The sequence below is a fragment of the Macaca nemestrina genome, chromosome 3, assembly GCF_043159975.1.
Source record: "Macaca nemestrina isolate mMacNem1 chromosome 3, mMacNem.hap1, whole genome shotgun sequence".
Taxonomy (NCBI): Eukaryota; Metazoa; Chordata; class Mammalia; order Primates; family Cercopithecidae; genus Macaca; species Macaca nemestrina.
In genome coordinates, this window is record NC_092127.1 from 101,158,601 (window position 1) to 101,186,275 (window position 27,675).

The 27,675-nt window shown below is 40.2% G+C and overlaps 3 protein-coding genes and 1 non-coding gene across 7 annotated transcripts in view; 1 reads left to right on the plus strand and 3 right to left on the minus strand.

Moving 5' to 3' along the window:
• The window catches only part of LOC105479647 (polycystin 2, transient receptor potential cation channel), a 72,089-nt gene extending 71,225 nt beyond the window's left edge, over positions 1-864 (minus strand). The window contains exon 1 of the mRNA XM_011737738.3: positions 167-864. Coding sequence (XP_011736040.1) covers positions 167-764 — 598 coding nt within the window. The 5' untranslated portion in view covers positions 765-864. The remainder of the gene's footprint in view (positions 1-166) is intronic.
• On the plus strand, positions 1-26,867 carry LOC139362372 (uncharacterized). 4 transcript variants are annotated; one of them, XR_011621168.1, is made up of 6 exons: positions 6-129; positions 8,080-8,232; positions 12,120-12,208; positions 15,968-16,062; positions 18,455-18,600; positions 22,352-26,867. XR_011621168.1 is itself a non-coding variant. In XM_071093315.1 (5 exons), the coding sequence occupies exons 2-5, from the start codon at positions 8,215-8,217 to the stop codon at positions 22,696-22,698; spliced, it is 606 nt and encodes a 201-aa protein (XP_070949416.1). In that variant the 5' UTR covers positions 1-129; positions 8,080-8,214; the 3' UTR covers positions 22,699-26,867. The 4 variants fall into 4 exon arrangements, 3 of the variants coding, with proteins under 3 accessions (XP_070949416.1, XP_070949419.1, XP_070949418.1); XM_071093315.1 differs by lacking the exon at positions 12,120-12,208 and having other exon boundaries at positions 1-129; XM_071093318.1 differs by lacking the exon at positions 12,120-12,208 and having other exon boundaries at positions 7-129; positions 25,487-26,867.
• LOC112426336 (U1 spliceosomal RNA) lies at positions 8,077-8,240 on the minus strand. The gene has a single exon (XR_003017613.1). It is a non-coding gene; the product is annotated as a U1 spliceosomal RNA (small nuclear RNA).
• LOC105479646 (secreted phosphoprotein 1) overlaps positions 24,965-27,675 on the minus strand; it is a 7,658-nt gene continuing 4,947 nt past the window's right edge. The window contains exons 6-7 of the mRNA XM_011737736.3: positions 26,516-26,839; positions 24,965-25,811 (exon numbers count right to left, since the gene is read on the minus strand). Coding sequence (XP_011736038.2) covers positions 25,407-25,811; positions 26,516-26,839 — 729 coding nt within the window. The 3' untranslated portion in view covers positions 24,965-25,406. The remainder of the gene's footprint in view (positions 25,812-26,515; positions 26,840-27,675) is intronic.

Sequence of the window (27,675 nt, forward strand, 5' to 3'; positions counted from 1 at the left end):
GGAAATAGGGCAGGATTAGCGGAGGTGGGGAATGCGCTTCCAAGGCAGGCGCAACGCAGAGGGGATGCGAGATGGAACCCCGGGAGCGGCTGCCGCGGGAAATGGCCACGGCTGGCGTCGGCCGTTCAGGTTTGTGCATTGGCAGCTGCGGGTCGCGCGCTCTTACCTCGCAGCCCGCGAACCAGCCTCTCCGCCCAGGCCACTCGGGGCGCCTGCCCGTCCAGGGGGAGGTGGCGATGCAGCGGGTCCCCACCGCCGGCCGGGCTGGGGCACGGCGGGCCCTGGTCCTCTCGCCGGCGCCGCCTCCCGCTCGGGTGGCCCGCGCTGTGGTAGCCCCCAAGCCCCCGGCCCCGCGCGCCTGCGGAGCTCACAGCCGAGGAGGCCGCCGACCTCCGGCTGCCCGGGCGCCACTCTACGTCCATCTCCACCACCATTCCGCCTTCTTCCCCTTCCACCTCCTCCTCCTCCTCCTCCTCGGCCTCGAAGCCGGGGTTATCGCGGCTCCACGCCTGCCGGGAGCACGACGAAAGCGGAGGAGAAGGGGAGGCCGAGGCTCCGGCCGGGGGGTCCCGCGCAGCCGCCTGCCGGATGCGCTGCATCTCGATCTCCAGGCCCCGCTGGTCGCGGAGGCCGCCGGGGGCGGCGAGGCTGGCGCCCACGGCCGCGCAGCCCGCCATTAGCCGGCCCGGGTCCGGCGCGCGGGGCGCGGGCGGCCGCTTGGCGTCCCCGGGCTGCTGAGGCTGCACGCGGCTGGAGTTCACCATCGCGGTCACTGGCGTCCGGCGCACGGGTGCCCGGCGCGGCGCTCGGCGCTATGCGCCTCAGGAGCCATGTTCCTTTCTTCGCGGCGCCCGCCGCCTCCTGCTCCCCGCCCCCGACCTACCCGCGGTCCCGCGTACCCTCTCCCGCCTCCTCGGCCCGCCTCCCTCTGGCCTCGCCCCGCCTCGCCCATCGGCCGCGGCGCGCTCAGGGGGGAGGCGCGCGGGAGCCGCCCCCGCGGTCTGCGCGCTTGCCCTGCGGCTCCCGGGCCCGCGTTCCAAGTGGAACCGGAGCCCGGGCGCGGGCGCCCACATTCCATTCCCGGGAAGGCCTGGGAAGGGCGGGAGTCGCTGACCCGCCCGCTCACCCGCCCGCCCGCCTGCAGGGAAAGGGCTCCTGGAGCTGTCGCTGCCTGCCCGACACCAAGAAAACTCTTGGGTGCCCGTTAACCACTAGCCACTTCTGCCTCGATTTACCAAAGTGCAGGGAAAGAACCTTTTGGTGAGATGATGTGAATTAGCGACATCCAGCCTGAGCTGAAGTCTCCAGCGGGGCAAAGAAATCTTTTCATTTGCAAACTACCAAGGCTGACTTGCTGTGCATTTGACGGGCCTCCTGTCCCTGATTCTGCTGGTTTGGAGATGCTTTCTCGATCTTTGGTTGGCTTCCCTCTCCACACATTGTGGGGACCCAGGGATTCGTCTTAGGACTCTCGGATCGCTGGTGCCTCCACCGTGATCTTCCGTCTCCCCGCGGCCAGTACTGACTTATAGCAACAGAATCCTGCATGAGGGCCTAGGCACAGGACTTAGTTTCCACTCTTCTGAACACATCTAACGTGATGCTCTGCAATTGTCTGAAACTTATCCTACCCTAAGCCATTATCTTGTCCCCTTGTCTGGAACCTGCTTCACTTCCTTCCCGTATCCCCAGGTGGGGGTTGGGGCTTCGCTGTCCTCCTCACTTCCCAGGCCACTCTTCTTCATGGGAAGGCTCGCCGTTTACCCTCCACCGCTTACACCTCATCTTCTTGTTACTTTTGTCCCACAAATATCTCTCTGATATGATCGCTGTTTCTCACTCCTGCTGGCTTGATCTTATGTCTTGCATTATTGCACATTAGAACAATTGATCTCTGTCGACTCCATCTCTCTTCTCCACGTCGGTGTCCTCACTATTTCCAGGTTATATTGCGGAATCAAAGCTACTTATTTGTCACGTTGATGCTTAGACACCTCTGTGGGCTTTTGGCAGCTTAAAGGATAAAATTTAATTTCCGTTGTTTGGTTTAGTAAATTCTCGTATTCTGCTCCTGTATTTGTTTGTTAGGGCTGCCATAACAAAGTACCAGAGACTGGGTGGCTTAACAGAAATTTATTTTCTCACCCCGTCTCTACAAAAAATACAAAAATTAGCCAGGCTTTGTGGCGTATGCCTTTGGTCCCAGCTACTCAGAAGGCTGAGGTGGGAGGATCGCTTGAGCCCGGGAAGCAGAGGATGTAGTGAGCGGAGATCGGGCCACTGCACTCAGGAGACAGAGTGAGACTCTGTCTCATAGAGAAAGAAAGAGAGAAAGAGAGAAAGAGAAGAAAGAGAGAAAGAAAGAAAAACAGGAAGGAAGGAAGGAAATAAAAAGAAAAGAAAAAAAGGTATTTTCTCAGGAGGTGTTGGCAGGGCTGGTTTCTTCTGAGGCCTCTCTCCTTGGCTTGCAGATGGCCCCGCTTCTGTGTCCTCACGCCCTCTACCCTCTTCCGTATGCGTCCGTGTCCTAATTGTCTATTCTTATACATCATATTGGATTAAGGCCTACCCTCATGACCTTGTTTTCACTTCATTACTTCTGTAAAGACCCCATCTCCAAGTATGGTCATGTTCTGAGGTACTGGGGGTTAGGACTTCAACACAAATTTTGGGGAGGACACAATTTAGCTATAACAGCTCTTAATCTACTCCTCTGGCATGGCCTCCCATGCCGTCCATCCCCCGTAGCAAATTATTCATTTGTTCCCTAGGCACACATAACATGCTGCTAATATTTAGGTAGTTATGGCTACCTATTACCTGATCCTGCAGTTTGTTAATTTAGACATTCATGTTCTTTTCTTAACTGTGAGCTTCTCAAAGGCAAGACTGGTGGGTCTGGAGTACAGCCCTGGCTCATGCTATTCATCAGTTCATTCTGAAGACATTTCCTGTGCCCTGAATTAAGATCTGGGCATGTAGAGTGGGGTATGATACGGCCCTGGCCCTCAAGAGGAGACAGACCAAAAATGAGAGATTACCAAGTGGGTTAAGGGTTATGGTGCCTGTCATCCAAGGAACTTCTAAAGCTGAAGATGCCCTGAATAGCACCACCAGCACTGCGGAGTCAAAGGATTATTACAGACACATTCCAATAGAGGAGAGCCAGGCCTGGAAAGAGAATGCAGAATCTGAGCCAAAGGGTCCTCTGGAGAATAGGCCTAGTACAGTGTTTTCAAACTGTGATCAGATCTCCGGCATCACTTGGAGCACTTGCTAAAAATATAGATACTGGGTCCCCGTTCCAACCTTATTGACTCAGAATCTTCCGGATTCCAGTCCTGAAATTCTGAATCTTCACAGGGGAATATCAGGCATCCGAAGTTTGAGCAGCACCAGTGTGTTCCAAATGGAAGAGGTTTCATAAATATTTCCCCCATATTTCTATACTTCACTGTTAGCACTAGTGAAGCAATCATCTGGAATCCCAGACTTAGAAGAAACTTCAGTGGTCTTTGAGTCACACTTACTCTGTGCTTGTGCCTGCAGTCACTAATTCGTGGTAAGGACCCTGGAACCAGACTGCCTGGATTCCGATTTTGCTCCCTACTTCCTAGCTGTGTGACCTTGGGCAAGTCACTTCATCGCCTTGTGCGTCCAAAAATGAGGATAATGATAATGCCTACCTCATAGGGTTGTTGTGAGGATTAGGTGAATTAATACATGTGTTTTAGTCCATTCGGGCTGCTATAAAAAATACCATATACTGGGTGGCTTATAAACAGTGAACCTTTATTTCTCACAGTTCTGGAAGCTGGATGGTCCAAGATCATGGTACCAGCTGATTTGTTGTCTGGTGAGGGTCCACTTTCTGGTTCACAGGCTGCACCTCCTAGCCGTGTCTTATGGTAGAAGGGGCAAAAGAGCTCCCTTGAACTTCTTCTCTAAGGGCACTAATCCCATTTGTGAGGGCTCCACCCCCATGATGTAATCACCTCTCAGAGGTCCTACCTCCTTATACCATCACTTTGAAGGTTAGGATTTCAATGTATGAATTATGGGGGAACACAAACACCCAGACCATAGCATGTGGAACAACACCATCTGACATGTACGTGCTAATAGTGTTAGAACTAGTCTTAGCTCTTATATCTTAATTATGATAACTGTTTTCATCTATTATAATTGTTTTTGTGGTTATCTTTGTTCCAGCGAGGCTGTGAGTTTCTGTGAGGCTGTGAGGGCTCCATGCCCATCCTAGAGGCTTCCATGATAAATACTTACTAAGCACCTACTATATGCCAGGCACAATACTAGGAGAGATGGCAATTCATTAAATAGGGGAAAAGCCGAGCTCTAATAGAGGTGAGCTTATATTTTACAGGGTTTGAGGGGATTCAGAAGAGAGATTGCCCAGGCTGGCATGGGTAGGGAAGGTAGGTAGGGCCAGATCATGGGAAGCCTCAGATGCATGTTAAGGAATACAGACTATCTATAGTTAATGATATCATAAATAGGCCTTTTTTTTTCTTTCTACAGTGTCAGTTCCTATTTAAAACAAAATCTGGAATCTTCTTCCTGAAACTATATCCTCACCCTTAAAAGAATTCAAATTGATTGGAAATGTGTCTGCACATACATAATTCAGAGTTATATGTGTGCTTACCCAAAATTTTCTTTACAAATTATTGCAAGAAATGTAATCATTAAAAATTCACAGCAATTTGTGTATAATACCACTTAAATAGCATTTGGTTCATTGCACCCTGAATCTTACTTTTTGGAGTTTCAATATTAATTTCAATCTTAAGTTTCATAAACCCAGCACCAGCCATCTCATGGATTTCCTGTTCAAATACTTATTCATTCCTTCTGGCTTACTAAGGTTCCCTTTTGTGCTTTTATGTTAATTTGTTTCTCCCCTTTAGAGTGCCCAGCTTTTGCTCAAGCAGGCCCTGAGGCTGCAAATTTCTCTCCCTACCCACAGAATTCCTTCCTTTAATATCCATCTGAAGACATTACTTCTCATAAGAAGTTTTCCATTATTAAATAAGTGACATGCACCAAGTTTTTTTTCATCTCATTGCCACAATCCTGTTGTCACATTACAAACTTCCATCGTCTGCAGGGTCTGGAACTATCAAGTGGGATAGATAACATGGCCTGGCTGCTGTTTTCTTTTTTTTTTTTTTCATCAGTGTGCTAGATCTTCCTGGACACGCTGCACAAATCCTACCTCAGTCTTAGTGCCACCGTGGACTCTGGAATGGGCCGTTTTAAAAGGCAACCTTAAGCACTTCAGTCTAATTTAATATTAGTGGCCTCCACACCTCTGACTCTTGTATTATTAGAATTGCCTGTTTGGCTTTTATTTTCCAGTGTGAACTAATGAAACAGACACGAACTGAAGTACCCGTTGGTTTCGCGGTCTCCACCTCGAAAGGAAATCCAAAAGGAGTTTCTGGCATGTGTGGTGTTGCTTAGCAATTTACCCAAACAAACATGTTTCCTCCTCATTTTTTTCCCCAGTACTTATTTACTCAAGAACATTGTAAAATCAGTTTTTACCACTTGACATCTGAAATCATTAGAAGAAAATCTGGTGTTTTGGGCTTTGTGAGAAGAACTGCTAACCACAGTAAGACTTTGACTTTACTTTGTTTCTCATTTTGCTGCTTTAATAACATAAAGCTAGAATTTATGGCCTTCTTCATGACTAGATTTTGGTTTGGATTGACCTGCATACATCCCTGTCTCTGTGGGGGTTATCTTGGCACCATAATTGGCAAGCACCGTGATTTTAATGACCTAATCTCTCTATCTCAATTTCCTTCTGTGGATAATGAGGTTAAATACCCATCTTATAAATCCCCCACGGGATTTTTGTTGAGGACTAATGAAGGAATATTAATACATTTATAAACATTTACTGAGTGTCCACTACGTGCCAGGCACTGTGTTGCATTCCAGAGTGACAAAGATAAGACATGATTCCCAACTTCAACAGGATCAAATCTTATAGTTAAACTGCCTGGAAACATCCTTAGATCATTCTCAACTTCTCTACTCATAAAAACTTAGGAATCTTTCTAGACTCAGACTTCGTCTCTCCCTGGAACCTTCCATAGACACAATCTTGACCCCTAGCCTGAATTTACATGCCTCTCTACCCTGTAAACCTTTATTCCAACATTTGCCACCTTATACTGAAAGTATCTGTTCACATAAACATCTTCCTGAGTGGCACATAAGCTCCTGGAGAGCAGGGACCCTGGCTTATTGAATCCATCATTTAGCTGCTCGGCAGCCAGTCTGCTTTCTAGTGCAAGTTTTCTTGGGGACAGCCGCACCCTCCCACCCCAGCTGCCATTCTTAGCCTATGTGTGTCTCAGGTGTGGCTGACACCACCGCTAGCTCCCAAGTGGTGACTGTGGAGCTCAGGCTTGGCCAATCAGCACCCCGTCCCCTTGGCCCCTGTGAATGGTATTTCACAAGTATGTTATCCTGTTCTGTTGAAAAAGATTAGGCCAGAAATTTTTTTTCCAGTTGTTGGAAAAGAAAAGCTTTTCTTCCCACCAGATTTCGAGTTGTAAAGATGTAAGTCCAGACAAGCTGGCAGCCAAAATGTTGATGCCCAGGGGAAAAATGGCGCCAACACTAGAGATACAAAAAATATTTATAACGTGGATACTGGAACAATACTAAAATTGAACTAATGTTTGGGTGGCCATGCTATTCAAGAACATTATGAAATACATTTTTATCATGTGCCATCTCCTGGTTTTGTCAGATGCAGATATGATATTTATTATTTATATTTTTATCCAGGTTCAAAAGAATTTTGAACAATGTGGGGCCAAGAATGGAGTTCTTTGAAATACTGTGTGAGGCTCTTCTTTTCATCAACTCTAGTTTATTCACTAATACCCTTTGGGTATAGTTGTTTTTTAAAAAACTTTAAATCCAATTTTCAATAGCCCAGATTTTTCCAAAGCTTATCAGAATTTTTTTTTCAAATACCTTTTGATGCCAACATGAATGAGGCTTCCAGCATTCCCAGATCTACCAGACTTTTCAGAGTACCTGTTTTATGTCCACTTTATACAATCTTAGATATGATTAGGATGCTAAAGAAGTTGTTTATGCCTGCAAGAAGCTTGTAACTAGCTTGCTATACGTGGATAAAACATTTAACCAATAAGAGCTGTATGACATTCTTCTGGGAAGGGTTTTTTATTTTGTTTTATTTTAAATAAAGATTCTGGAGTCTAACTTCTAGGGATTCTGATTCATTATGTCTCAGCTAGGTCCTAGGAATCTGTGTTTTAAGAGAGCAGAGCAAAGAGACAGAGAAAGACCAGGTTCTCAGGACATCATTTGAGCCACTGAGTTAGCACTGATTGAAGCTAGATCCACCCCTGGACTCCATGAACCAAAAAATATCTTTTTAAAAAAATTTTTTAAAAAATTTCGACTTTGCCCTTGCCCCTTTCCCTCCCTCCCTCCTCTTGTATTCCCCACTGTCTATTGTTGCCATCTTTATCCATGGGCAGCCAATGGTTAGCTCCCATTTAAAAGTGAGAACATGTGGTATTTGGTTTTCAGTTCCTATGTTAATTTGTTTAGGATAATGGCCTCCAGCTGCATCCATGTTGCTGCAAAGGAGATGATTTTGTTCTTTTTCATAGTTGCATAGTATTCCATAGTGTATGTGTACCATGTTTTAAAAAATCCAATCCATCATTGATGGGCACCTAGATTGATTCTATGTCTTTGCTATTATAAATAGTGCTGCAGTGAACATACAGGTACGTATGTCTTTGTAATATTATTTACAGCATTCCCACCAGCAATAAATAAGAGTTCTTTTTCCACATCCTCAACAGCAGTAGCATTATCAGTGTTTTGGATTTTGGCCATTCTAATGGGCAGGCAGTTGGATCTCATTGTTTTAATTTGCAGTTCCTTAATGACATATATGTGGGGCACTTTTCATATGCTCAGTTGCCATCTGTATATCTTCTTTGGTGAGGTGTCTGTTCAGGTTGTTGGCTCATTTTTTTTCCTTTTATTTACCAGGGAAAAGCATGACTGCAGTATGCTACTACCACAAATTACGCAGCTGAGTTTCCCACATTTGCAGAAATCACAGGGATAAGCAAGTCTTCAGTGGACTAGAGAAGCCTTGCCCTAGGAAAAACTACCCTTGTGGTCATGGTATCTACCTGCCTGGTAAGTCTTTGGGGCCTATTTTTCAGTCGGGTGGCTTATTTTCTTATTGAATTTTAAGGGTTCTTTGTGTATTTTGAATCACAATCCTTTATCAGATAGGTCTTTTGCAAATATTGTCTCTTAGTCTGTGGCTTATCTTCAGGTTTTTTTTTTTTTTTAATTTATCAACTTTTTTCAGTAGCTGATATAGTTTGGCTCTGTGTCTCCACTCAAATCTTATCACCAATTGTAATTCCCACATGTCAAGGGAGGGAGGTGGTTGAATTATGGAGGCAGTTTCCCCCATGCTGTTCTTGTGACAGTGAGTGAATTCTCATGAGATCTGATGGTTTTATAAATGGCAGTTTTTCCTGCATCCTCACTTATCTCTCCTGCCACCAGGTAAAGAAGGTCCTTGACTGTGAGTCAATTAAACCTCTTTTTTTTTTTTTTTTTTTAATTATACTTTAAGTTTTAGGGTACATGTGCCCAATGAATTAAACCTCTTTTCTTTATAAGTTACCCAGTCTTGGATAGTATGTTTATAGCAGTGTGAGAACGGACTAAAACAGTATCCTTTGACCTTTCTTCTAAAGATAAGGATATTAGCAAATGTAAACTTTTTACCAACAAACACCTTTTAAAATAAATATCTGTTACATTGCCAAAGTCTATAAACTTTTATTTTGTTGTACAACAGTAAATATAACTTATTTTATATATTTTAATTTTTCATTGTTCACTACCAGTACTTTTTAAAAAGCATATTATCTTTATAGATAGTCATTAACACATTTGTTAAATTTCTGTTTTATAGAAGATAGTTCCTAATATTGTTTAATTTACAGAGATAAAAGGGAAAATACGCAGATCCAACTTCCAAGAGCATTCAATATTATACACCAAGCTTATTCCTGAAAACAATGATCCAGAAAACCACATGAAAGAGTTTTATTATGGATATCCTAAAACAAGTAACTATACGTTTCAGATATATATAGAATATTCCACAGTTCCTATAATCAAAATTCATAAGTTTTCTGTTCACCTTCAATGTTTGTACAGAGTTACACACCACTGTTATATCAAAGCAAACCGTTAAAAATAAAGCTAGTTTTCTCTTTTTTTTTTCAACTTTTATTTTAGACTCAGAGGTACATGTGCAGGTTTGTTACCTGGGTATATTGTGTGATGCTGAGATCTGGGGTGTGAAAGATCCTGTCATCCAGGTCCTGAACACAGTACCCAATAGTTACTACCAGTACTTTACAAACATGAATTTTTCTTCCTTGAATTTTTTTCTCTTGATTTAATCCTTCTTGAGTAGATTTTTTATTAGGTGTTTTTTTGTTTGTTTGTTTGTTTTCAAAGAACAACCCATTAAAGCTTCATTATTCCCCAAATCTGTTCAAAATTAAGAAAGCCTTTTTGTTACCATAGACATAAAACGAATGGATTGGGCATTGTATTTTTGGCTCAATCTTTTCTCCTTCTCTTTAGGATTTTCTAAATATTCCTCTACTTTCCTCTACCATTAAATGTTTTTATGGGAAAAGTAGGAGGTCAGATTAAACCCATTGTTTTTCTCTCAGGCTGAGTAGATGACTTTATTTTATTAGTAGTATTTTTTGGCCCAAAAGTTATGTCTGTTTAGTGAAATTATTGTTATTACTTTCATTATTGTTATCCTGCTCTCAGATACATCTTTCTGTTGATTGTTCAGCATAATTATTTACCTAGGAGGTATTGTGCATATTTAATCAGCAAATTCAAATTTTCACTTATTTTAACAAGGTTTTCTTTTTTTATAATTTCAAATAATCTGCTGTTTTATTAATTCTGTAAATTTAGCAATACCTATTATGCATATATTGAGCTACTGTGTCATGTTTCTGTATTATCTCCTTTCTAATTTCTCTTTTTGTCATTTTCTATTTTTATTTTTAATAGGATTTTTATAAATCTTGACCTTCATATTATTGTACCATTCATGATTTTGTGGTTTTAAAGGTGGCTTTTCTTTTCCTAATTATTTATTTAAAATCTTTAATTCCTCCTGTGAATTCTGCCAGCTCACTTTTCATTTTTCCATGGTCATGTATTTTATTTTATATTTTTCATTCTTTTTTAAAGTTAAAATTATTTTTAATGGATTTCTGTTCCGGGCTCTGATGGAGCAACAGGGACAGATTTACCCTCTTACTTAAAAAAAAAACAGACAAAATTTATAAAGGATGGTTCTCAAACATAGGACAACACGGACCATAAACAGTAATTTTTCAAAGAAGATAAACAAAGGAAGTAAACCCTATGGTTTCCCCACTGATTCCCTAGAGAGAGATTCCAAGCTACAAGTCTCACTCAATTGAGAAGACAGAGTTTGTTGAGAATTTGGGGAAAATCAAAGTGGACAGAATTCACAAAGAGCTAGAAAAAAGAGTATTGGCACAGAGAAAGAGCTCCGGCTACCTCCAGAGAGTCTCCCTTGAGTTTTCAGAGCATGCGTTTGGGGAACCCATCTGAGGCAAGGGAAGGAACTACCGGAAAGAAGCAGGTGGAAAAATTCCTGATGTTCACGTAGACCAAGAAATTTCTCAAGTTTTTGTCATCTGAGGGGGAGAAATCTTATACTATATGAGGTGTTGAGGAGAATACTCAGAAGGACAATGCCTCTGTAGTAGGACCAAACTAGTCTAAAGGCTGATCTGTCTTGTACGCCTCCTTGTGAAACTATTCAGCTAAGTATGTCACCAATTTTCTAAGTGAATCTAAGTTATTCCATCTAATCAGTTAAAAATTTTCACTCTTTGTATGTTTTTATTATTCATTGTGGTTGTAATAGTTTTTGCTTTATAATATTTTGTTGGTCTTTCATTTGGTGCATAGTGGTTTATGGTATTTATATCTTTATTGGATCTTTAACAATGTGGAATAAATTCTTTGTTTCATTTCATGCTATTTGGTTTTACATTTTACTTCTTATTTGACAATAATGTTGCAAATCTTTAAAAATGTTTTAATTTATTTGTAAGGAAAACACCTAAACCAAAATGAAACAAAAAATGATGTAGGATCTATTATTATTATTTTCCATTATGTGAATCTTTGTCTTAATGCAGAGGCTTCGTCTATTTATATTTGTTGTTACAATTGATTTCTTTCATCATTCTGTTATTTCAGTGTTCTCTCTTTAAAAATACGTTCTTGTTATTCAATGATTTAGTTTCACTTTATGTACCATTTTCTTTATTTTGTCCTTCATATTTGCAAGCTATATAGCCTCTGTTAAATTCTATAAATGGATATCTTTAAGCATTCTTTGACATGTAATTTTCTAATGTCCCAGTAAAGAAAGAATTTGTCAACATAAAGTGTGTGTGTAGGCTGGGTGCGGTGGCTCACGCCTGTAATCCCAGCACTTTGGGAGGCCGAGGTGGGTGGATCACCTGAGGTCAGGATTTTGAAACTAGTCTGACCAACATGGCGAAACCCTGTCTCTACTAAAAAAATACAAAAATTAGCCGGGTGTGGGGGCACGCACCTGTGGTTCCAGCTACTTGGGAGGCTGAGGCGGGAGAATCACTTGAACCCAGGAGGCAGAGGTTGCAGTGAGCCGAGATCGCACTATTGCACTCCAGCCTGGGTGACAGAGCAACTCTGTCTAAAATAAAATAAAATAAAACCAAAAATATGTGTGTAAAATCCTTGTGCATACTGCTACCAGGGTTATTTTTATCTCTAATCCACATATATTGGTTTATCTGCAAGAAAATTAATTTTCAGAATTTTACGTAGGCTTATTTCCTTCTCTATTTCCTGCTCAACTGTTTTCTGGGATTTGGCATCTCTGCTCTGATAAATAAAGATATCAGGGAAAGGGTACAGTACAGAACATTACTGTCTTTCAGATCGCTAATGGAAGATGGAGGAATTACTGCAACGCTTTCTTGTTGGCACAAGTTCTTCATCTTTGAGTTAGCCATCAGACAGTGGGCAGGTATGAAGTGGTTTTGTCTTCTCTCCTCTTTTTTTTTTTTTTTTTCTTGAGACATGGTCTCACTCTCTTTCTGAGGTTGGAATGCAGTGGTGCGGTCATAGCTCACTGAAGCCTTGACCTCCTGGGCTCACAGGATCTTCTTGCCTCAGCCTCCTGAGTAGCTAGGACTATAGGCATGACATCACCCCTGACTCTCTTTCTTTTGTTCCCTCTCTCACCTCCTCTTCCTGCTTCTTCTCTTTATCCTCCTCTTTTTCCTTTTCTCCCTCCTCCTCCTGTTTCTTGATTTCTTTTACCTTAAGCAAAATCTGGGGAAATCTGGAGGAAAAATCTGTGTACACTTTTTTGTCTTATAGTTAGGAGAGATTAGGACATACTCAGATGATTCGTTGGTGTAAATCTTCATCTTTATTCTCTGTCTTCATGGGCATTTTAGTGAAAGTTAGAAAAGGCGGTATGATGGGAGATTAGTTATATATCTTTTTTTGTAATTAAACTTTTTACTTTGAAATAACTATAGATTTACAGGAAGCTACCAAGAAATATACAGGGAGGTCCTGTGTACCCTACACCAACGCTTCCTCAGTGTTAACATCTTACAAAACCAGGTGCAATATTGGGACCAGAAAATTGATGTCAGTACAATCCATAGAGCTTTCTCAGATTTCAGTTATTGCATGTGTGCATAGCTCTATGCAGTTTTATCACATGTGTAGCTTTGCATAACTGTCACCACCATCAAAATACTTAAAGGTATCATCACCACAAAACTACCTCATGTTACAACTTTATAGCCACACTGTTTCATCTCCTCCATCTCTAATCTCTGACAACCACTAATCTGTTCTCCATCTCTATAATTACATTATTTCACAAATGTTATATGAATGAATTCTTGCACTCTGTGTCCTTTTATAGTTGGTTTTCTCCACTCAGCATAATTTCCTCAAGGTTCATCCAAGTTGTGTGTATCAGTAGTTTATTACTTTTTGTTGCTGAGTATTCCATAGAATGCATACAGCACTACAGTTTGTTCAAGCATTTGCCCATTGAAGTACATTTGGGTAGTTCCAGTTTTGGACTATTACAGATAAAGCTGCTCTAAACATATACAGATTTCTGTATGAAAATAAATAAGTTTTCATTTCCCTAGGATATATAGCCAAAAGCGCAATTTGTGGATCATAAGTAAGTCTGTTTAAGTTAAAAAAAAAATGCCAACGTATTTTCCAGAGTCGTTATGCTGTATTACATTCCTACCAGCTGTATGAATGATCAGTTTCTCCACATCCGTGCCAACATTTGATGTTGTCACTAATTTTAGTTTTAGTCATTCTGATAGGTGTGTCGTAGTGATATGCTATTGCAATTTTAATGTGCTTTTCTCTAATGGCTAAGGATGTTGAGCATCTCTTCATGTGTGTATTTCCCATCTTCGTGTCCTCTTTGGTTAAAATGTCAGGACATGTCTATTGTCCATTCCCTAACTGGATTGTTTGATTTTTAAATTTTGACTTTTGAGAATTCTTTATTGTGGTTTAGTAAAAAATATATTTCATCTTTGTCCTTGGTTCCAGATATACAGCTCATAAAACACTTTACTGTCCTGAGTGGCAAGTATCTTTTGTTTGCTAGTAAGATGACTGGTGGCCAGGGTCCCTGGATAGCTTCAGGACAGGGCCTGGTAACCAGAAAGAGCAAACCATGGTTATGAGGGTTGAAACTTTTAGTCCCTCTCCCTGACCTCTGGAAAGGGGAGAGGGGCTAGAGACTGGGTTCAATCACCAATGACCAATGGTATAATCAATCATATCTGTGCAATAAAACCTCTATTAAAAACTCCTAAAGCATAGATTTCAGGAAGCTTCCAGGTTGGTGAACCAATCAAGGTGCTGGGAGGGTAATACACTCAGAAGGAGCATGGAAGCTCTGCACACCCCTCTTTCCCCATACCTTGCCTAATGCATCTATGTCATTTGGCTGTTCCTCAGTTGTACCTTTTATAATAAGCTGGTTGTATTAGTCCGTTCTCATGCTGCTAATAAAGACATACCTGAGACTGGGTAATTTATAAAGGAAAGAGGTTTAATTGATTCACAGTTCAGCATGGCTGTGGAGGCCCCAGGAAACATACAATCATGGCAGAAGGAGAAGCAAACACATCCTTCTTCACACGGCAACAGCAAGAACTGCAGAGCAAAGGGCGGGAAATGCCTTTTATAAAACCATCAGATCATCCAGGTGTGGTGGCTCACGCCTGTAATCCCAACACTTTGGGAGGCTGAGGTGGGCGGATCATCTGAGGTTGGGAGTTCAAGACCAGCTGACCAACATGGAGAAACCCTGTCTCTACTAAAAATGCAAAATTAGCTGGGCGTGGTGGCGCATGCCTGTAATCCCAGCAATTTAGGAAGGCTGAGGCAGGAGAATCACTTGAACCTGGGAGGTGGAGGTTGCAGTGAGTCGAGATTGTGCCACTGCACTCCAGCCTAGGCAACAACAGTGAAACTCGATCTAAAAATAAATAAATAAATAAATAAAAATAAATAAATAAATCGGATCTCTGGAGAACCCACTCACTATCATGAGAACAGCATGGGGGTAACCGCCCCCATGATTCAATAACCTCCCACTGTGTTCCTCCCATGACACATGGGGATTATGGGAACTACAACTCAAGATGGCGTCTGGGTGGGGACACAGCCAAACTGTATCATGGGTAAACATGAGTAAATGTTTTTCTGAGTTTTTTTTGAGTTGTTTTCAGCAGAGTATTAAACCTGAAAGGAGGTCATAGAAACCCCTGAATGTATAGCCAAGTTGGACATCAGTTATGGGTACCCTGGAGACCCAGGACTGGTGAGGACTGATGTCTGAAATGAGGACAGTCTTGTGAGTCTAAGCCCTTTAACTTGTGGATTCTGCACTATGAGTAGTTAGTGCGTAGACCTTTATATTCTAGATAAAAGTTCTTTGCAGGATGTGTGGTTTGCAAGTATTTTCTCCTGTTTGTAATTTGTCTATTCATCCTTTTTGTGGGAAGTTTCACAGAACAAAGGTTTAAATTTTTATGAAGTCTGATTTATAACTCTTTCTTTTTATGGATTATTCCTTTGGTATGAAGTCTAAGAACTATTTGCCTAGTCCTAAGTCTGAATATTTTCTACTATTTTATTTCTAGAAGCTTTATAGTTTTATATTTTACATTTAAGTCTCTGATCCAGTTTGAGTTAATATTTGTACAAAGTGTGAGGTTAGGGTTTTGTTTTTGTTTTTGCCTATGGATATTCAATTGCTCCAACACTGTTTATTGCAAAGACAATCTCTTCTTCTTTATAAGATTGTTTTCCTTCTTTTGTCAAAAACAACTGGGCATGTTTATGTAGGTATATTTCTGGGTTCTCCAGTCTGTTCCATAGATCTATGTTTCCATTCTCCTGCCAGTACCACCCTTTCTTGATTACTGTAGCTACATTGTAAGCCTTAAAATCATAAACAGTGATTTATTATTCTTTTTCAAAATTGTTTTGGTTATTCATAAAGCCTTTACCTTCCCATATAAATTTTAGAATAAGTTTCCCTATGTCTACGAAAAATGCTGATGATTTTTGGATAAAAATTGTGTTAAACCTACAGATCAATTTAGGGAGAACTGACCTGTTTATATGTTGAGCCTTCCAATCTGTGAACATGTTGTGTCTCCCCAGGTATTTAGGTCTTCTTTTTTATAATCAGCATTTTGTAACTTTCTTCATACAGATTCTGTACATGCTTTATTACTGGGGTCTCCAACCCCTGGGCCAGAAACCAGTACTGGTCTGCGGACTGTTAGGAACTGGGCCACACAGCAAGAGGTGAGTGGTGGGCGAGCAGGCATTACCACCTGAGCTCCACCTCCTGTCAGATCAGTGGCATTAGATTCTCATAGGAACACAAACCCTGTTGTGAACTGCTCATGCGAGGGATCAAGGTTGCATGTTCCTTATGAGAATCTAATGCCTGATGATCTGAGGTGGAGCAGTTTCATCCCCAAACCATCCTCCCCACTCCACCTCCTGCCAGTCCGTGGAAAAGTTATCTTCTATGAAATGGGTCCTTGGTGCCAAAAAGGTCACTGCTTTATTAGACAGACACTTACATATTTCATTTCTTTGAAGCAATTATAAATGGTATTATGTTTTTGATTTTGGTTTCCATTTGTTCATTGTTAGAATATAGGAATTCAGTTGATGTTTGTGAGCTGATCTGTATTCTGCAATCTTACTGAACTCTTAGTTCTAGGAGTGTTTTTGTAGGTTTCTTGGAATTTTCTGCATAATCATGTTATCTGAAAATAGAGACAGTTTCATTTTCTTTTCTCCAATCGGTGTGCCTTTTAATTCTTCTTCTTGCCTTATTACAGTTCATACAACTTATAGTGCTATGTTGAATAAGAGTGATGAGAGGTGACATTCTTTTTTTTTTTTTTTTTTTTTTTTTTGAGACAGAGTCTTGCTCTGTCACCCAGACTGGAGTACAGTGGCATGATCTCGGCTCCCTGCAAGCTCTGCCTCCCATGTTCACACTATTCTCCTGCCTCGGCCTCCCAAGTAGCTTCTCTCTACAGGCACCCACCACCACGCCCAGCTAATTTTTTGTATTTTTAGTAGAGATGTGGTTTCACCGTGTTAGCCAGGATGGTCTGGATCTCCTGACCTTGTGATCTGCCCACCTCAGCCTCCCGAAGTGCTGGGATTACAGGCGTGAGCGACTGCGCCCGGCCAAGAGGTGACATTCTTGCTTTTTTTTCCCAATCTTAGAGGAAAAGCATTCAGCCTTAAGAATGATGTTAGCTGTAGATTTTCCTAAATGCTCTTTATAAGGCTGAAGAACTTCCCTTCTGTTCCTGAGAGTTTCTGGGCGTTTTTGTTTCTGTCTTTTGGTAAATTTTGAATGGATGTTGAATTTTGTGAAATACGTTAGCCACATTATTGATATTATCATGGTTTTTATTCTTTAGCTTCTTGATATAATAAAATATATTGTTTGATTTTTAAATATTGAACAAGCCTTGCATACCTAAGTAAATCCCCCTTGATCGAGGTGCATTATTCTTGCTATTGTTGAATTTGATTTGCTAACATTTTTGTGTCTACTCTTGTGAGAGATATTGATCTATGCTATTCTTTCTTTTTCTTTTGATGCTGTCTTTGGTTTTGATATCAGAGTAATTCTGGTTTCATAAAGTGTATTGGAGAATGTTCTCTTCTATTTTCTGGAAGACAGACAGTGTGTAAAATTAGTGTTAATTCTTCTGTGAATGTTTGGTAAAATTCTCCAGTGAAACCATCTGGGCCTGGAGATTTCTTTTTTAGGAACTTTTAAATTATGAATTGAATTTCTTTACTACTTATAAGGCTATTCAGGTTGTCAGCTTCCTCTTGACTGAGTTTTGATAGTTTATGGTTTTTAAGGGGTTGGTTGATTTCTTCTAAGTCATTGAATTTATGCGTATAAAGTTTTTCATAGTGTATTAGATTTCCAGGGCTGCTGTGACAAGTACCACAAATAGGGTGGTTTAGAACAACAGAAATGTATTGTCTCACAGTTCTAGAGGCCAGGGCCTGAAATCAAGGAGTCAGCAGGGCCATGCTCCCTCGAGACCCATGGGGAGAATCCTTGCTTGTCTCTTTCTAGCTCTGGTGGCTGCTGGCAATCTGCAGTACTTCTTGGCTTGCAGCTACCTAACTCCAACCTCTACCTTCATTGTCACATGACATTCTCCCTGTGTATCTCTGTCCTCACATGGCCTCTTCCTATAAGGACATCATCATGCTGGATTAGGAGCCCACCCTGCTCCTGGATGACCTCATCTTAACTAATTCCATCTGCAATGACCCTGTTTCCAAATAAGGTCACATTCTGAGATATTGGGGGTTAGGACTTCAACATTTCTTTTTGGGTGGGGGGAGTACATTCACCTCATAGCAGTAGTCTTCTCTTATTAGCTCTTTAATGGCTGCGGGATCTGTTGTGATCTCCCCTGTTTAATTCCTGATATTGAAGATTTGTGTCTTCTCTCTTTTTATCTGTGTCCATCTTGCTAGAAGATTTTCAACTTTATTAATTTTTTAGAAAAACCAGCCTTTTATTTAATTTCCTCTGTTGCTTTCCTGTTTTCAATTTAATTGGTTTTCATTTATATCTTTACTATCTGCCTTCTTCTGCCTGTGATGGTTGGTTTGGCTTTTCTTCTGGTTTCCTGAGATTGGAACTTGGATCATTTATTGGACCCCCACCACCACCCGAGGAGTCTCAGGAGGCACTGCGAAGTCCAGCCTGGCTGCATTCTGCATGGCATCAGCACCTGCTCTGCTTCCTCTCCACCACCTGTGTCTGGAATGATAAAGAAGGTGATGTATGGGAAAGTCAAGTATTTGAGCTGTACCTAGATAAGGCCTCCCCTCCCTCTTTCTCCCAACCTTCAAAAAGTTGGATGTATCATGTCCTTACAAGAATTTTGTTCTTTTACTCAATAATAACTTCAAAATGAAACCTCGATACATTATAAATGATGTCGGTAATACTAAGGACACCTTTGGCACCCTACTTTTAGATTTCCCCTTAGGTCTGCCCCGCATTTTTTTGGTGGAGGCTCAGAGGCAAACGCTCTTTGCTGTTTCTGGTTGTTGATCTATGCTCTTTCAATGTGACTAGAAGAGCAGATTCAGCTACATAGGTCTCTGGGACTTATGTGTTTGCATCTTTGGGGGAATATTATCAGAAATTTGGATCTAATATGCAATATCTATCTACACTCTGGATTAAAATAATCACATTGGATTAGTCAAACACGAGTCACTATGGTATTTAGAATAAAATAGAAAAGTCAAAGAGAGTGCATCGAAATAATATTGAAGTTCAGCTGGCAATGTTTTAGAGAATGCATGCTTTCTGGATGTTTTGAGTGGAAAATATAATTATGCTTCAGTAAGTGAGCTACTAAATTGAAGAAGTATAAAAAACCACCTTATGAAATTGTGAAGTAGAAAATAACCTTTTCTTTAATCTTTGCAAATAGGTTTTTAAGGTCCTTTTTGCAAGCTCAGTACAGGTCAATATCAGAATTGCTCATTATAGTTCTTTGCCTCTGCCTTGCTCCACTGACAAAGCTGAATCCCGTGGAAACTTGGCCATTATGCTATAATTGCAATCAAACAGTACTTGGAGCCATTGTTACCAGAAACTTGAAAAATTGGGGGTGGCAGAGGAGAAAAGGCCATGCCAGGAACCAGGAAAAATACTTTGATTCACAGTTAGGCCATATCATTGCCATGGGCAGGGGATGAAAAGATTCTCTCACTAAAGAAGACCTGCATCAAAGGGAGTGTCTACAGGGTTATTGAAGAATGCATAGGTGATGGGAAATTGGTCTTGACATTTTTTTATTTATAAAAATTTATGAATGCCTTTTTTATGATCTTATGAGGTGAATAATGAAGGAATTGTTCTGAGACTTTTATATCAACAGCTGAGACACTATCTCATGGACATTATTCATTGTACATTTTTCTATTCTCCCTGCTCTATCTCCTCTCCCAATTTTTGGAACATTTTTAAACCTTGAGAAAAATTAAAAGAATAATATGCTTTGCCCATAGTTTCTTCTCTTTCTGTATACCTTTTTTCTGACTTCTTAATAATGTTTTTTCCCCTCATGACAGCCTACCATTGAATTTTTTTAACACTGTAGAAACAGCCTTTTTTGGTTGCAACATGGATTGGAAGAGGAGGGGATATGATAGCTCCCACTCCTGGGGTAGCATCTGCAGACTCAGTCGCCACTTTCCAAAAAGCTAAAAAGAAATTTTATTGTGTACATTTAAGGTATACAACATGATGTTATGGGATACATATAGGCAGTAAAATGGCTTCTGTAGTGAAGCAAATTAACGTACCCCCATCATCTCATATAGGTACCCTTTTTTATGTGTGTGGCAAGAGCAGCTAAAATCTACTCATTTAGCAGAAATCCCCAATACTATACAATTTTATTAACAGTCGTCCTCATGTTGTACACTGGGTCTCTAGACTTGCTAATTCCCCATGTCTGCTACTTTGTAACCTCTAACCTACATCTTCACATTTCCTCTCCCAGCTGGTATTTTCTGAACCAGTGGAAAGTAAATTACAAAAACCATGGCACTTCATCCCTAAATATTTCATTATACTTCTCTCAAGGGTAAGAACATTCACTTTCATGTACAATGCAATGATCACATCTAAGAAAATTCTCAATAATTCCACAATATCATTTAATATACTGTGTATATTCAGATTGCCACAATTGTCCTCAAAATGTTTTTTATGACTGTGTGTCTTTTTCAATCCAGGAGCCAATCAAGGTTCATGTTTACCTTTTTTTTTTTTTTTGAGACGGAGTTTCGCTCTTGTTGCCCAGGCTGGAATGCAATGGCGCTATCTCGGCTCACCACAACCTCCGCCTCCTGGGTTCAACTGATTCTCCTATCTCAGCCTCCCAAGTAGCTGGGATTACAGGTGTGTGCCACCATTACAGGCATGAGCCACCACACCCAGCTAATTTTGTATTTTTGGTAGAGAAGGGGTTTCTCCATGCTGGTCGCGAACTCCCAACCTCAGGTGATCTGTCTGCCTCAGCCTCCCAAAGTGCTGGGATTACAGGTGTGAGCCACCACGCCCAGCCTATGTTTTACCTTTTATACCTGGTATATTTTTAATCTAGAATACTATCTCCTCTCTTGCCCTTTTTCTCTTATCAAATTGTCTTTTGTTGGATTGGCAGATTTGCAAAATTTAGAAAAGGATGCTCAATGTCAAATAAACAATGAATCATCTTTTAGCATAAAATGTCCTGTGCTCATACTAAAAGCTAATTTGTTATTTATCTGAAAATCAAATTTAACTCAGTATCCTGTATTTTATGTAACAACTCTGCTTTTTTTTTTTTTTTTTTTTTTTTTGAGACGGAGTCTCTCTCTGTCGCCAGGGCTGGAGTGCAGTGGCCGGATCTCAGCTCACTGCAAGCTCCGCCTCCCGGGTTTACGCCATTCTCCTGCCTCAGCCTCCCGAGTAGCTGGGACTACAGGCGCCCGCCACCTCGCCCGGCTAGCTTTTTCTATTTTTTAGAGACGGGGTTTCACCGTGTTAGCCAGGATGATCTCGATCTCCTGACCTCGTGATCCGCCCGTCTCGGCCTCCCCAAGTGCTGGGATTACAGGCTTGAGCCACCGCCCCCGGCCACAACTCTGCTTTTTAAAACGTTCAGACTGCCGGGCACGGTGGCTCATGCCTGTAATCCCATCTACTGGGAACGCTGAGGCAGGAGAATCACTTGAACCTGGGGCAGGGAGGAAGTTGCAGTAAGCCGCGATGGCGCCACTTCACTCCAACCTGGGTGAAAGAGCGAAACTCCATCTCAAAAGAAAAAAAAGCTCGGACCAGTTCTATTATAGAGTAGTTCAAATGCTGGATTTGCTTGTTTTCTAGTGATTTGATTTTGTAAACATTTTTTACAAAAATTTCTAGATGATGTTGCATATTTCTTATTGCATCACACTGGGTGGTACATACGTACAAGTCTCATTTGTGAAATTCAGTTTGGTTACTGACTAAAGATGGTAACTACAAATCTCTCTGGTTAAAAGTGCTTTGTTTCTTTGTGAATTATTAAATAATTGTGGAGTAATATTCTGAGAGCAGGTGAATATTCTGAGACCAGGTGAAATGTTCTCAATCATCTTCTGCACAATAATTTTAACATTCATTAGTGATAACTTCCTGAATTATTTCCTTGTGGGTTATGAAATAATTTTTTAATGTTAGCATTCCTTCTACTTTTATTGCTAGTTGACATTCATCTATAAAGAAGAATTTTCCTTCTTTAATCCTGTCTTTCTTGTAGTATCACTATGTACTAATGGAATTTTAAAAATTCAATTTGTTATAGTTCATAACTGTCATTATTCTGTTATTGCTCAAATTACCCCAGTTTTGGCCAATGGAAGCCCCTTGCAAGTCTGCTGTGTGGTCCCTTGGATATAACCCCATTTTGTCCTTGCGTGCTTGCTTTCATCCTATCATGAAAAAATGTCCCAGGCTCATTTTTGTACTCTTGTTGTCCAGGAGGAATCAGCCTTTTCCCCAATGACCTGTGCCAGCTGTCAGTTTTGTGCCTCCCTGCTCCAAATCCATTGTCTCGGCCCTGCTCTGTGATACTGCTGGAGTTGGACCCTGTGAACATGCTTCCTTTGCCAGCTGGCACAGTGGCAAGCTTTGTCAGTAGAGGGCACTGGAGGGACACTGCTGTGCACACAGAGCACCTTGTGGTACTCACCCTCCAGCTAGCCTCCTGCTCAGCTGGCCTGCCCCATGGTTTTCCTTCTTTGCTGGTCTCAGTCACCCCTGTGGGAAGTCTCTTGTTTTCCAACTTGATCCCACCAGTTGGACCACTGTGGACCAGCTCTGACTGAGGATAACACAGCAGACTTCTCTGCCATCCCTTGGACTGTGACTACTCTTTCCAGTGAAGTCTGAATCTCAGCTTGGGGGGAGGGCCCCTCCTTTTACAAGTTGTTCCTTATATGGGCACTTTCAGCCCCATGGTACTGTTAACCTTCTCTTATTCTCTCTGGTCAATCCCCTTTTTCTAGTTAATAATTCTTTAAATTAAGTTTTCCCTGTTCAAATGACTGGTCTCTTTTCTGTCTTCTGAATGAACCCTGACTAATAGAGAAGTGGTACAGGGAATGGTTGGTAAATAGAACCACTATTCAAATAAGCGATTCCAGGATGAATTTGGTCATGCCCTTGGATTTGGGCACCGTGCCAAGCCCCTTGCCAAGCTTGCGGGAACACCATCAATCCAGGCATCTCCTGCAGGTGAGTGTGAGGAAGCGCTCACTAAAGCAAGGACGCTGGGAGCCTAAGGGGCTGTTGCACCTAACTTATGACGTCTACGAGGACTATGGCATGGCATTGTCTTCTTGTCATTACAAGAGATTTCCCCACACCCAGACTGTGAAGTTACTCTCTCATGTGTTTATCTAATGTCTTCATAGTTTCCTTTTAAATTTATTGATTATTTTAAAAATTGATATGTAATAGTTGTCCATATTTTGGGGACACGTGATGTTTTGGTACGTGCATATAGTGTGTAGTGATTCAATGAGCAAAACTGAGATATCCATTTCCTCAAGCCTTTATCTTTCCTTTATGTTGGGAACACTTGAATTCTTGTCTTTTAGGGTTTTCAACAAATGTGTATACAGTAAAGTATTGATAGTTACCCTACTGTACTGTCTAATGCTAGATCTTATTTCTTCTACCTAACTGTATATTTGTACCCATTAATCAACCTTTCTTCATCTGCCCCTTACCCTCACCCTCCCCAGCCTCTTGTGGAACCACCAGTTTAAGGTCTATCTCTATGTGGTCCACTTTTCTAGCTCCCACATATGGGTGAGAACATGTGATATTTGTCTTTTTGTGCCTGTCTTATTTCACTTAACGTAATGACCTCCAGTTCCATCCATGTTGCTGCGAATGACAGGATTTAATTTCTTTTTATGGCCAAATGGCGTTCCATTGTGTGTATATACCACATTTTCTTTATCTATTCATCATGAGGCACATTTACATTGATTGCACATCTTGGCTATTGTGAATAGTGCTGCAGTAAACGTGGGAGTTCAGATATCTCTTCCACATTTTGATTTGCTTTCTTTTGGTTATATGCTCAGCAGTGGAATTGCTAAATAATATAGTAGTTCTATTTTTGTTGTTTTAAGAAGTCTCCATACAGTTTTTTAAGGTGGCTGTACTAATTTACGTTTCTTACCAGTGTAAGAGTGTCCTTCTTTCCCCGAATCCTGGCCCGTGTCTGTTATTTTTTTTTCTCTTTGATAAAAGCCATTTTAACTTGGGTGGGATGTTATCTCATTGTGGTTGTGATTTGCATTTCCCTGATGATTAGTGTTGTTGAACATTTTTTCCGTATACCTGCCATTTGCATGTCTTCTTTTGAGAAATGTCTATTCAGATTTGTGCCCATTTTAAATTGGATTATTTGGGTTTTCTTTTCTTTTCTTTTCTTTTCTTTTTTTTTTTGATGTCAAGTTGTTTGAGTTCCTTATGTATTCTGGATTTTAATTCCTTCTTAGATGTATAGTTTGTGCATGTTTTCTCTTGGTATTTTTGACAACACAGGTGAACCTAGAGGATGTTAAGTTAAATAAGCCAAGCACAGAAGGACGAGTACTGCATGATCTCACTAATGTGGAATCTAGAAAAGTTGACCTCATAGAAGTAGAGAGTAGAATAGTGATTACCAGCAGCTGGGAGAGTGGGAAAGTGGATGAGGGGAGGTTAGTCAATGGGTACAAAGTTACAGTTAGCTAGGAGGAATAAATTCTAGTATTCTATTGCAACGTAGCTTGACTATAGTCAGTAATAATGTATCGTATACTTCAAAATAGCTAGAAAAGAAGACTGAATGTTCTCACCACAAATAAATGACAAGTGTATGAGGTGATGGATATGATAATTACCCTTTGATAATTATACAATGTATGTATGTATCAAAACATCACACAGTATCCCATAAATATGTACAATTATTATGTATCAATTAAAACCAAAGTAAACCTTTAAAAACATTATATAGGCAGTAAAAAAGATCATGTTTTATTAATTGCTGGACAACTGTGGGAAAACAAGTAAGCAATTGACACCACCAGATTCTTATTACATTCAAGATAAAAGATTTATTCACACCACAAAAGAAAGATAGTCACAACAAAATATACACTAACTTAAAAAACAGAAGATTATAGTGACATAAAATGTTATATTCTCTTTTTAAGTGGGTAAAAGTATTTTGTTTGCTTCTACATAAATTTCTATTCATGAAAGAATAACAAATATTAAAATACAGTGATAGTTTGCATTTCTTCTATAGAATGAACGTAGACATAACCCTGAAGCTTTTAGTTTACAGGGAGTTTCCATGAAGCCACGAACTAAACTAATTATCAAACACATTAGTTATTTCCAGATTCACATAGGTACACATTCAACCAATAAACTGAGAAAGAAGCATTTCATGTTCTCTTTCATTTTGCTATAAAGCATTTTTTCTTTTGACTAAAAGCAAAGTGAGAAATTATATTTTTTTCTCCTTTTAATTGACCTCAGAAGATGCACTATCTAATTCATGAGAAATGCGAAATTTCAGGTGTTTATCTTCTTCCTTACTTTTAGGGTCTACAACCAGCATATCTTCATGGCTGTGAAATTCATGGCTGTGGAATTCATGGCTGATTTTGGAACGTTCCTGACTGTCAATCACATCGGAATGCTCATTGCTGTCATCACTGGCTTTCCGCTTATATAATCTGGAGTGCTTGTGGCTGTGGGTTTCAGCACTGTGGTCATCCAGCTGACTCGTTTCATGACTGTCCTTCCCATGGCTGTCCCAATCAGAAGGCACGTTCAGGCCCTGGACAACTGGGATGGCCTTGTATGCACCATTCAACTCCTCGCTTTCCACATGTGAGGTGATGTCCTCGTCTGTAGCATCAGGGTACTGAATCATGGCACAAATGAAGAAGAATTATATGAACAGCTAGGGATGGGAATACGGTAATCCTTTTCTGCTCTCTAGCTTTTAGGCCATCTTATACTAAAAATTGGCTAAATCTGGCTGAAATTATACTAGCATGTTACTTTGTATAGTACTTTATCAAGCCGTTTCACATATGTCGTCTCCTTTAGTTTAATAAGTACATCACTTACATATGTAATGAAACTTATCAGGTAGGTTTCATTATATTGAAACCTACATAAAGAGGAAGTGAATTGGAAGTTAAAAAATAAAGAGAATAGTAAATGGCAAGCCTATGTCAAATCCAGGTTCTGTGACTAAGGATTCAGTGTAATTTGCAACTACAACTCCTCTTAGGTATTTAACTTCGAAACATGACCATTATATTTTTTTAAATAATTGGTGTTTTCCATTCATTTTAATCTAAAAATAAGTGATCCAGGATTTCAAAAAGTAGAATTGTGTTTGAGAATCAAATCTAGAGAGAAATTATGTACTTACAAAAACCACCGAGCAGAAAAAGATTTGTATTCAATGATCATAAAGTAGAATATGAATGAATTCTTGCTGAATGGATGAATGAATGGATGAATGGATGAATGAATGAATGAATGAATATGCAAACTGTGGTTTCCTAGACTTGAGCTCTAGTCAGAACTATCAGGTGTGTCTGTTAAAGGATTTACCTGGATGTCAGGTCTGCGGAACTTCTTAGATTTTGACCTCAGTCCATAAGCCACACTATCACCTCGGCCATCATATATGTCTACTGTGGGGACAACTGGAGTGAAAACTTCAGTTGCTGGCAGGTCTGTGGGAAAATCAGTAACCAGTTCATCGGATTCATCAGAATGGTGAGACTCATCAGACTGGTGAGAATCATCAGTGTCATCTACTTCATCAGAGTCATTCGAGTCGATGGAGTCCTGGCTGTCCACATGGTCATCATCATCTTCATCATCCACATCATCCATGTGGTCATGGCTTTCGTTAGACTTACTTGGAAGGGTCTGAAAATTAAAATGGCCAGGAAAATTAGTGTATGGGTTTTTATTTTCCCTTAGTCTTCATAGCACATTAGTCTTTTACTATCTTTCTTTTTATTTAGTTTCAGAATCTTTGCATTCACAGTATACACCATGGCTTTTAGGAGCTAAAGTGAGCATCTTCCAATTTCTCTTTTAACACAGGGATTAATAACATTCTGAGGAACTTTTCCTACTTTCCAACAAAAATTATTTTCATAGATATTTTCAAGCCAAATATGTGAGTATAATCTTCATATCAATAGCATTGTTTTGCCTTATACATATTAAACATTATTTAATTTACTAAATTCAATGATGTAATAGATACAGACACATAATTATGAGACTTTTTAAAATTTGAAATGAGATTTATCAAAAGAGAAGAGTATCCCTATTTTAATGTGTGTACTAAAATCTATAACCCCTTTCCTATTAGCATGGATAATTGAAAGGTGACTGTTATGCATGTGTGTATAAACTGCAGCTCAAAACTGTCCTTGAATTAAACAATTAATGTCCATTAAATTTCAGATTGACAAATATATTGGGTAATTTAACTTGATTTAATATTCTTAGTATATTCAAATTGAATCTTAAGGAAAATAAATTTACTCTTTGCTTAGCAAATATATGAATGATCCTAATAAAAAGAATAGTTGTCAAATAAACTATTTTATTAGGAAAGAGAACTTTCCTAAAGGCAAAATCTTAGCTTTGATAGGCATTAATTAGATGCTTATTAGATATTTGATATCTACAAAATACCTTAAATAAATTGCAATCAGCTTAATGTTTCAAATAACAGGCATTAATGAACA

Bases quoted from the DNA above. Each gene is read 5' to 3' on its own strand.
- LOC139362372 (XM_071093315.1), top strand. The intron at 16,063-18,454 runs GTGAGTGGTGGG...TGGTTTCCTGAG, and splicing joins ACTGGGCCACACAGCAAGAG to ATTGGAACTTGGATCATTTA. The intron at 18,601-22,351 runs GTGATGTATGGG...CTTGTTGTCCAG, and splicing joins TGTCTGGAATGATAAAGAAG to GAGGAATCAGCCTTTTCCCC.